Raw genomic sequence first — 10,538 nt, 5'->3', positions numbered from 1 at the left:
CCACCGTAACAGCTGCCGTCCTGAATGGCTGAGCCAATATGATCACACTGACATAATTTCGTGCAAGTACTTGTTGGGTTCTGCAGTTTGCCGTAATTCTGCTACAAATACATCATGTTTGTTGAGTCGGCAAGAAATTTTGGGAACTTGAGAGGAAGGAATTACACAATAACTCACCTCGCACTTCCTTCTTGGGAGGATAAGTGTCCTTTCTGTCATGATTATTTTAAAATATATAAGCCACCACAGTAAAAAAGTAAATGTGAATAATAAATCTTGACATTTGATCCCTTTTCATATGTATTACTCTTTAAGATACATCAATTACATATGTGCCAGTAACACTTTAAATAATGGCATAAATGGCTGCCTTCTTAGGCCTGATATTCTTCTGAGTGGCCGGACTCCAAAGTGTTAACTGCACTACTCACTTCTCTACGTCCAATCCATCTTTAGTTCCCACTCTGTGCTCATAATCTCTGGACTGAAATGACTGAGTGGTTTTTTGTCTCTGATGCCTCCCACTATGTCTGTCTCTCCTCCTCGGAACATGACAGTCCCTTTCTTATCCTGGGGTTAATATGACATTCTCTTCTTTTCTAACCTTCTCCAACCTATCCCTCATCCACCTCCAGAGCTAAGTGGTCAGTGTGAGCACTACATGGATGATTAATTGAGATGGGTTATGGGACCAAACAGCAAGGTCATCAGTCCTGCGATTCCGAAGTTAGTCACAGAAGAAAGAGGATCTGCTAAATGTGGGAGTCAAATTACACAATAAGGAAGATTAAACAGACATAATGAAAGGCATAAAAGCTGAGACCAAATCTAAAAACTGGAGAAAATGGGGGCAATCTTTCCATGGAAACATGGTCATGGGGTCCCAGACCGAGAAGACTGAAAAAAGAGGTCCCAACCACAACTACCTTGCCCCTGCTCCAAGACTAAAGTACAACCTTATATCTGGAAATAAAAACCAATTTCACAGAGGAAACTGAGGACCAGTTCAATCATCTGTGAACCGTCTCCTAATATTAAATTCAAGGAATCAGGATGACTATACTTAGTACGGAGGGCAAAAAGAAGTGGACATTCCACCAATATGTGGGATACCATCAGTCTGGCTCCACAACCACATCGTGGGGGTGAGGGGTCATTACGTAGGAGGAAACAACAAGTGAGCCTGGTATGACCAATACGTAGATGGCATAAAACAGTGGACTCCTTCTGAGAGGAGTGGAAGGAAGAGCGCCAAACTGCTGTAGACTCTTCGATTGTGCGGAGTTTATTACTATGAGCAGTAGCGCACCAGATGTCATTCCATTTTTGGGCAACGAGGATTTGACGTAGATCTGCATATCCGCAGCCGATATCATGAAAGGAAATGACGGATACATACCTGCTTTTCTAGCCAAACGGTCAGCCAGTTGATTCCCTGGGATGTCCACATGATTTGGGACCCAGACGGAGACAACGGAACAGGCAGCATGACCAAGGGCAGAGAGAAGATTGTGGAAAACAGAGACCAAAGGGTGAAGAGAGTAGCATCGGTCGTTAGCCTGCAGGCTGCTCATTGAATCTGAACAAATTAAAACACTGTGGAGGGAGGCCTGAGAAACAGAAAGGAGAGCTCTGTGAATGGCTAGAAGCTCTGCTAGGAACACACTACATGATCCAGGCCATAAATGGTGTTCTAAGCTAGTAGGAGATGTGGAAGCATATCCCACTTTATCGACTGTCTTAGAACCATCAGTGTAAAAGATGGTGGCACCTTACTCTGCAAGGATGGTACATACAAGACGCTGGGAAACCATATGGGTGACAGAGATCTTAGGACCCTGGAATAAATCAGTCCTAATCCATGGTTAGGCACCATCCAAGGGAGGTATGGGAGGAAAGACACGGGGTGCATTCCAGTGAGTGGAGATTGAGATCCCAATAGTGGGAAGTAGAATACATGTCAACTGGCAATGGTTTCATGGGCAGGTTTCAGGAGGGAGGCATCCCTCATTGCCAAAGAGCACAGGATACATGGGATGGTCAGGGGATTGGCGAGTGGCAATTGAGTAAGAAACCAGGAGTTGGCTCCACTGTATGTGTAGAGGGGGAACCCCTGCTTCTGTGAGGAGACTATCAACGGAACTAGTGCAAAAGGCACTAGGGTCAAGCAGTTTCAAAGTAGAAAGAGCTACTAAGCCATAAACCTGACTACCACAATTTGGTCTGGATAAGACCAGAGTACGGTACAGATGGAGAAGAGTGGTACGGTCTGCACCCCAAGATGTGTGGCCAGAAGGCGGAGTGCATTAAGTATATGCATGCACAAAGTCTTTAGGTGACAATATGGGACAGCCATGTCAGCTTGTTATCAAAAATAAGGCCCAAGAAATGAGACCTCGCTACAACATTGACGAGCTGGTCACCTAAATAAAGTTCTGGATCGTGGTGTACTGTGGGTCGATGACAAAAATGCATAATCTGCATTTTGGAGGGAGAAAACTGGAAGCCATGGGAACTGGTCCATGCAGAGGCCCATCGGATGGCACCTTGGAGCTGGTGCTCAGCAGGTGCTACCAAGTGGGAGCTGCACGAGATGCAAAAATCGTCGATGTACAATGCTGGGGTAACCAGAGGCCCAACAGAGGTCACAAGCCCATTGATGGTCATGAAGAAGAGTGTGGTACTTAGCACAGAACCCTGTGGGATACCGTTCTCCTGGGGTGCTGAGTGAAGTGCCAACTTGAACCCGGAAGAGCCAGTGAGATAAAAACTCGCATATAAAAATCTGAAGCGACCACAGAAGTCCCAATCATGGAAGGTAACTAAAATGTGATGGTGCCAAGTCATTTTGTATGCCTTATGAATGTCGAAGAAGACTGCGATAAGGTGCCGGCAATGAGTAAAAGCCGGTCAGATGGCTGTTTCCAATGTGAGTAAAAGGTCAGTTGGAGATCGTCCTACCTGAAAGCCACACTGATACAGGGACAAAAGGCACTGAGATTTGAGTACCCAACATTATGTGAAGCTAACCATCCTCTCAAGCAGTTTACATAGTAGATTCATCAGGATAACTGGGTGGTAACTGTCTAGAGATGTTGGGCCATTCCCGGCCTTAAGGACGGGGATAACTATTCTGTCTCACCATTGTGACTGAAAAGCACTTGTGAGCCAAATGCGGTTGAAGATCCTGAGGAGATGTTGCCTCTGGGGAACCTCCAAGCGGTAAAGAGCCTGCACCAATTCCCATTCAGTGAAGGGTTCATTATAGAGCTCAGCATGGTGCAGGATGAAACAGAGAGGACTCTGTTCAACTCAACAATTGGCCCTGCTGAATGCCCAACATTGGGGTCTGTCTGCCTGGCGGCAGCACAGGAACGATAGGATCACCGGAAAGTGATCACTGTCACAAAGGTCATCGTGCGGGTTGGGGAACCATCATTGAGGCGGCACAAATCAAGGTCCTTAATACGTTGGTCAGTTAGAAGACCCCTACCCATTGAAGTGACACTCCCCCACAGTGGGTGGTGGGCATTGAAGTCCCCCATGAGGAGAAACAGGGGCAGGAGTTACTGGATTAAGATAGACAGTGCAACGTAAGGAAGTGACCTACCTGGAGGGAGGTAGACATTCCAATTGGTGAGTGCTGGAGTCATTTGCACTCAAACTACTATTGCTTCCAGGTTGGTATGTAGTGGGATCCAGTCACTAATAACATCGGAGCGAACCAGAGTGCAGACCCCACCAGATGCTATGCCAGGGCCGACACAGTTCTGAAAAAATGCCTGATAACCACCAAATGCTGGAGAGTGGTCATCAGGGAAATGCGTTTCTTGAGGAACAAGACATAATGCAGAATAGGAAACATGACGTTTCATTTCCGGAAGGTGACAATAGTATCCGTTGCAATTCCACTGGATGCTCATGTGGTGAGAGATCAGGTTCGACATAAAGAACCCAAGAGGAGGTCATTTCATTCGGTCAGTAGTCGTTACTGACCAGGATGGGGTGACATCCATAAATAAGATGTCAGACTCAGGTTGTGAGGGGGGAAATGGCAGCTCCGGGATCTCGAGAGGGGGGGGGGGGGGGGGGAGAGTGGTAGCCTTGTCTTGGGACTTATGTTTCTCCTCCTCCTCCTCCTCCTCCTCCTCCTCCTCCTATTTCAGAGGTGGAGGAGGGCAGGGAAGGGAGTACAAGTGTCTGACAGATCTGGAACCGAAAGAGGGCGGGCAACCTTGGGACACATTTATGGTATGTCTTGTGGCTGAGTCTGGTTGGAGTCCTCTGGCCTGAGAGACGCCGGGGAAAGGGGTCCCCAGGAGGGAGCCCTAACACCGGCAGGTGCTGTAGAAGGGGGGCACTTCTTTGGCCGTGGAGAAGGAGCGGCTCCCAGATGGGAGGTCGTGGGAACGGGGTTGGGGTAAGGAAGAGGTAGGAGGAGGAAATAAAGTAACAGTGGCAAACATTGCAAGATACTGACACTGGATGGAATCTCTCAAATTTTTGGCGAGCCTCAACATAAGACAAGCGATCAAGGGACTTTTATTCTTGCATCTTCTTCTCTCTCTCTTGTAAGCTGGTCAATCTGGTGAGTGAGGGGGGAGGCCTTCAGCACAACTGAGACATGCACATGGTGGAACACAGAGGCTTCCCTCTTGGAGTGGAGGAAGTCTTTTTCAACAGGCAGCCTGACCACATCTTTCTACAAGACTCCACTTCACTTTGGCAGTGAATGTGTCCCCATCCGTCCTAGTACAGACGAGGCAGTGGGGAAAGTGTTTCATCCCAAGACGGCAAGCCTGGCCCTCCTCCCATGGTGTAGCCAAGGAAGGGAAGGTTGACAGCTCATATGAAGCAGCATTCAATGATCCCTCGCCATTCGAAGAGACGGCTGTATGGGAACGGCCAGATATCTGCTGCTTGATACACTTCATGTGCCAAGCTTCCGCCCTGATACCACCCACTCTGAGCAGGGGCTCTCCCCATGGGCACCATCCAGCCACAGCTAGGGCTCTCTTGCATGGTGGCTGTTGTATGGAGTTCCAATGCTCCAAGGAGACAAGTAACCACTCCTTGGCATACATGGGGAGGGAACAGTTCAGCTATCAGTAGTGTGATCCATGCTGGCAAGAGGGGAAGGAAGGGGGGAGAGGAATCCACACCATTGATGTTAGGGAGGACATTCTTCCCCAAATGGTTCTTACTAAAAACAGGAAATTTTGAAGTGGACGTCAAAACTCAAGTGGGAACCTAAATGCCAGAAAGGATGATAGAACACACTGAAGGAACAAAATTGCAAGCAATACAGGAAACCAGGTGGATAGCCAGGTTGATATAAATCAGAAAACCGTGAGGGCGGAAGGAGGGGGTAATGGGGAAGGAGTGAGGATAGGGAGGGAGAGCAGGGTGAAGGAAATACAGCCAGGGAAGGAAGAATTGCCTGCAATAGCTCGGGGCCCCATGTGCGCCACTTGTGAACTCATGAAAGAACTGTGAGCCCCTGAGGGGGGCCTCCTTATGTGGAGGATATGGGTTCAATTCCTGATAAGGCATGGGTTTTTTCCTCACTGGGAGGATGGGACAATGTGCAATCATCATTGTGACACTAGCTGAGGAGCTACATAAACAAGATGATGTGGTTCTCAGGTCTGGAAAGCTGATAGTATCCAGAAGAATGGCGTGCTGATCCTGTGCCCCTCTGTACCCCATACAAATGACACCATTCGGCAGAGGATGACACAGTGGCTAGTCGGTACTGAATGTTGTGTCAGGGCCAGTATGTGGAGCCAGTGTAGCTAACACAACCTATCCCTCTCTCTTCCACAAGGAACTAACAGCACTGAAAGCAGGGATAGCATACATATTCTCTTAAGTGTCTCATAGTGTAACAAGAGTCCCACAGTCAGGGAATGAGTGTAGAGGAGGGGATGTCAAGAATGGACGGTTCAAACCGACAGGGTGACATGGCCTAACTTCTGGAGACACTGCGAAGATGTTCGCAGCCCAATCCAGGATCTTGGCACGAAGACTAGCGATCAGGAACTTTACACCACTGCCTCACCTCAACCTGTTGGCCAAATACCAGTGGTAAAAATTCTGCACTACCAGACTTCAACTGTGTGTTAGCAATTTCGGCTATGAGGTGGTAATGTGTTTCTACCGACAGTACCTAATATTTTACTTCCAGAAATTAAATACTACCCAGTAACTTTACTTCACAAACTTTTTTGTGACTGCCTCCGTAGCTGAATAGTCAGCATCACTGCTTTTCGTGCAAGAAGGACCTGGGTTCGACTCCTGGTACCTCAGACTTTTTTTCTCTGATGTAGGGAGGTCTGGAATGAGATCCACCTAGCCTTGTGAGGTCAAATGAGGAGCTCCTGGAATATATAGAGAAGCAGCAGCATCATCGGGATTCATCCACTGCGAATAACTACTGCAGGGACTGGTGACGTGCTGATCACGTGTCTCACGATCACAGATTAGACTGATCCTCGTACTGTCTTGTAGGCAGCAGTCACCCAGCCAGGACAGCCCTAAGGCCTAATTCTTGAGTGATGTTTACAATTTTTTAACATTATCTTTCAGTCTTCTAGAACGACATTATTTCTTTTCTATAACATTATCTTATTGTTGTTGTTGTTGTTGTGGTCTTCAGTCCTGAGACTGGTTTGATGTAGCTCTCCATGTTACTCTATCCTGTGCAAACTTCTTCATCTCCCAGTACTTACTGCAACCTACATCCTTCTGAATCTGCTTAATGTATTCATTTCTTGGTCTCCCTATACGATTTTACCCTCCACGCTGCCCTCCAATGCAACATGTTGTTTATAACTCAGCTAGACCTCCAGAATGGCAGTAATGTGTAGAAACAGTGTTAACCTACAATTAAAATGGGAAGTAACTCACAGGTGAATTGTGAGGTAGGCTCCCATTAGTGGCTCCGGGCTGTTGTGGCCTCTGGGGCTGTGGCGGCTGTTGTTTCTGTTGTTGATGCTGCGCCTGCTGCTGTGGCGGAGGTGGAGGGGGTGGCGGCGGCGGAGGAGGTGGTGGAGGCTGCGATGGTTGTTGTGGCTTCTGCAGCTGCTGGAGCTGTGGTTTTTGTTGTGGCTGCTGCTGCTGCTTCTGCTGAGGCTGCAGTTGTTTCTGCTGCAGTTGGGCCTGTTGTGGCTGGATTTGCTTCTGTTGTTGGGGTTGCTTTGGCTGCTGCTGTGGTGGTGGTGGATGTTGTTGTTGTTGTTGTTGTTGTTGTTGTTGTTGCTGCTGCTGCTGCTGCTGTTGGAGCTTTTGCTGCTGCTGCTGCTGCTGCTGCTGTTTTTGATTATGTTGCTCCATGGGAGAGCATGATGGAATGGGAGGACCATCAGACGTGCCTGATGCTGTTGAGACAGTCATCACTTTACTGCTACCTGGAACAAAGATTTAGTCTGATATATATATATCTCACTCACTCACTCACTCACTCACTCACTTAAATTGTGCCTGTCAACAAATCCACATCTCGGGAAAAAGAACACCTAAGCTTTTAGGCTGAAGATTTTAGTGTTTTGGAGTGTGGCTGGCTCACCATGTTTATTCTGTGGATCAGGAAGCTGCACAGTTATTTGATGTAGCATTTTCATTTATTTTCAGTGTTTTCTCTTTTTTATTACAATTTTTAAACCTGACTAAATGCATGATATTTTGTGTGTGTGTGTGTGTGTGTGTGTGTGTGTGTGAGAGAGAGAGAGAGAGAGAGAGAGAGAGAGAGAGAGAGAGAGAGAGAGAGACACTGTGAATTACAAGGTCTGACTGCAGCTTTGTATCTTTCATCACTATAGATTTGTGGAGATTTATTATTAACAATAATATTTTGTGATTCAAGCAATTGTTACAGGTGTACAAGGTGTGATTCAGAAGTTTCAAGACTGATTCATTTCGGAATAGGGAAGCGCGCGCAGACTGGTTCTGAAGGGTGGGGGAAGCAGTGGGGGTTCTCGGGGAACGAACTGACGCTGTGGCAGTTGTCTCCAGACACCTGGAGAGTGCGCATCACTTGCAGCGTTAGTGCTTGTCATTGACCTCGGTCGAAAAATGGGAGAAGCAAAAATGGAGCAGCACTTGGAGCAGCGTTATGCGATTAAGTTTTGTGTGCAACTGAACAAAACTGCCACGGAGACTCTCAGTATAATTCAAGAGGCCTTTAAGGAAGAAGCCATGTCCCGTGCAATGGTTTTCATGTGGCACAAACGTTTCAAAGAGGGCCGCGGGAACGTTGAAGACGACAACCACTCTGGGAGGCCATCATCAAGCCAAATGGATCAAAATGTGGAGAGAGTGTGGGAACTTTTAAACAATGACCTTCGTCTTAGTACTAGATTAATTGCCAATGAACTGGGACTCAGAGTACGGTGTGCAGGCTTGCGACGGAGAATTTGATGATGCGAAAAGTGCATGCCAAACCGGTGCCGAAAGTTTTGTTGATGGATCATAAGAAACGGCGCATGACTGTATGCCAGGAAATGCTCCAACGGTTGAATGTTGGTCCGAACCTTCTGGAGAAAGCAGTTACTGGTGACGAGACCTGGGTCTACAAACACGATCCTCAGTCGAAGCGTCAAAGCTGAGAATGGCACACTGCTTCCTCGCTGAAGCCCAAGAAAGCTTGAATGAGCAAGTTGTGTGTGAAGTGCATCTGATTGTCTTTTTTTTTTTTTGTTCTCCTTGATGGTAAAGGAGTGATTCACAAGGAGTTTGTTGCTCGTGGACATACTCAGGTGACTTTTACACTGGAGTGCTCTGCCGCTTGAGGGATTGAGTTCGCCGTGTCCACCCGGAGATCAAGGGCGACTGGATTCTCCACCATGACAACGTGCCCACTCACACGTCGTGCGCAGCCACCGAAGTTTTGGTCAAGTTCAATGTGACAACACTGCTGCAGCAACCCTACAGCCCCGACTTGGCTCTAAGTGACTTTTTCCTCTTCCCCTAAATCAATACAGGCCTAAACGGGAAGCAATTTAACTCCATCAATGCCATCCAGCAGGCTTCGACGAGAGCCCTTGACAGCATGACGCCCAAGGCCTTTCAGAAGGGCTATGAACACTGGAAGATGCGCTTGGCAGTGCCGTGTTGATACTGAAGGATCATATTTTGAAGAATTTTAGTCCACTGTACTTAAATATCCAATAAATTTCTAGTTCCGAGTTAAGTCTTGAAACTTTTGAATCACACCCTGTAAATATTCTTGACAGACTTTCATTACTTTAATGTATAACTGTACAGTTACAAACATGAATTCTATAATTTATTTTCATTGTAATACAGATAATTACTTTACACTTAGTCTCAGAAAAAAAATCTCTGCTGTGCAAGGAAGATTGTGGAATGCTTCATAAGCAATGCGCAGCTCCCATCTTTTGTATGCACAATAGACAGTGCAGCTGACAAATGGGAAAGGGTTTAGAAGCCTACTGAGACAGTCTTGGTCAAAGTGTTGATCTGTTTAACCCAGCCAATATTCTTCTTAAAGTACTCAAAATCATAATTTGACTGAAAGTTATGTAAACACAGTCTTCTGTGCAAACATCAAAGCAATTATGACTGTTAAACTGGAGTTGGGCATGTATTTAGAGGTACGTATGTCCAAAAAGCATTCCCAGGCCATCAATAATATAAGTACAAAACTAACTTCCCATAAATCCACTGCCAAAGTGAATCTGTACAATTTTGACAACAGTTTTCCATTTTTAATAATACGTAAATCTGGTCTAGACCTGACATGCATTCATTTAAATAGCTCACTTTGTTTTTTAACCTACATTCTCTAACATGAACCTGTGTACATTCATTCAACTGTGCTGCATTGTTTGTACAGAGAAGCTGAAGTAAAATTTAGACACTACTATCCATGTTTTTCTATTTTTGCGTACTTTCGACCATTAATTTACAATTCAGAAACTATTCTGAGGAAGTTCCAGAAAAATGTTTTGGTCATCTTATAATTTATCTTTTATGTAAACTAGACATACAGCCTTAGAGGAATGCAGTGACGATTTTGTACATATTTTTTGTTTTATATTTTATTATATATTTAAAAAGAAAGAGAAAATGGTTTAGTCAAATTCTAGGAAACTATATCAGAAAATTGAATTAACTACTCTCAACAACTACAGAGACTCAAATACGTCACATTGTAACAAATCAAAGAAAACCTCAAGCTTGGCCTATCTGTACATACAAAGACTTTTAGTTACAGGTACAACACTCAGAAAATGCACAGGTCTACTAAAAAGATTGCTTATACCATACATCTGCGCCCTCTTCTGGAGTCTTGGGTGCAGTGTGGGATCCACATCAGGTATTATCGACAGAGGATAGTGAGAAAGTCCAAAGAAGGGCAGTTCATTTTGTATTGTCTTGAAACAGGGGCGGGAGTGTCACGGAAAGAATACGCAAAGTGGGCTGTCAATAATTCAAAACAATGTGTCTTTCACTGAGGCAGGATCTTCTCATGAAATTTCAATCACCAACTTTCTCCTCAAAGCGTGAAAATATTT

The 10,538-nt window shown here is 45.8% G+C and overlaps 1 protein-coding gene across 1 annotated transcript in view; it reads right to left on the bottom strand.

Moving 5' to 3' along the window:
* The window catches only part of LOC126106355 (basic proline-rich protein-like), a 109,596-nt gene that overhangs the window by 63,521 nt on the left and 35,537 nt on the right, over positions 1–10,538 (bottom strand). Inside the window, exon 3 of the mRNA XM_049912607.1 lies at positions 6,910–7,409. Within this exon, the coding sequence (XP_049768564.1) occupies positions 6,910–7,395 (486 nt within the window). The 5' untranslated portion in view covers positions 7,396–7,409. The remainder of the gene's footprint in view (positions 1–6,909; positions 7,410–10,538) is intronic.

Source organism: Schistocerca cancellata, chromosome 10 (genome assembly GCF_023864275.1).
Source record: "Schistocerca cancellata isolate TAMUIC-IGC-003103 chromosome 10, iqSchCanc2.1, whole genome shotgun sequence".
In the NCBI taxonomy this organism is placed as follows: Eukaryota; Metazoa; Arthropoda; class Insecta; order Orthoptera; family Acrididae; genus Schistocerca; species Schistocerca cancellata.
Note: the sequence above shows the minus strand (reverse complement) of the source record. Positions and strands in the feature narration are given on the sequence as shown.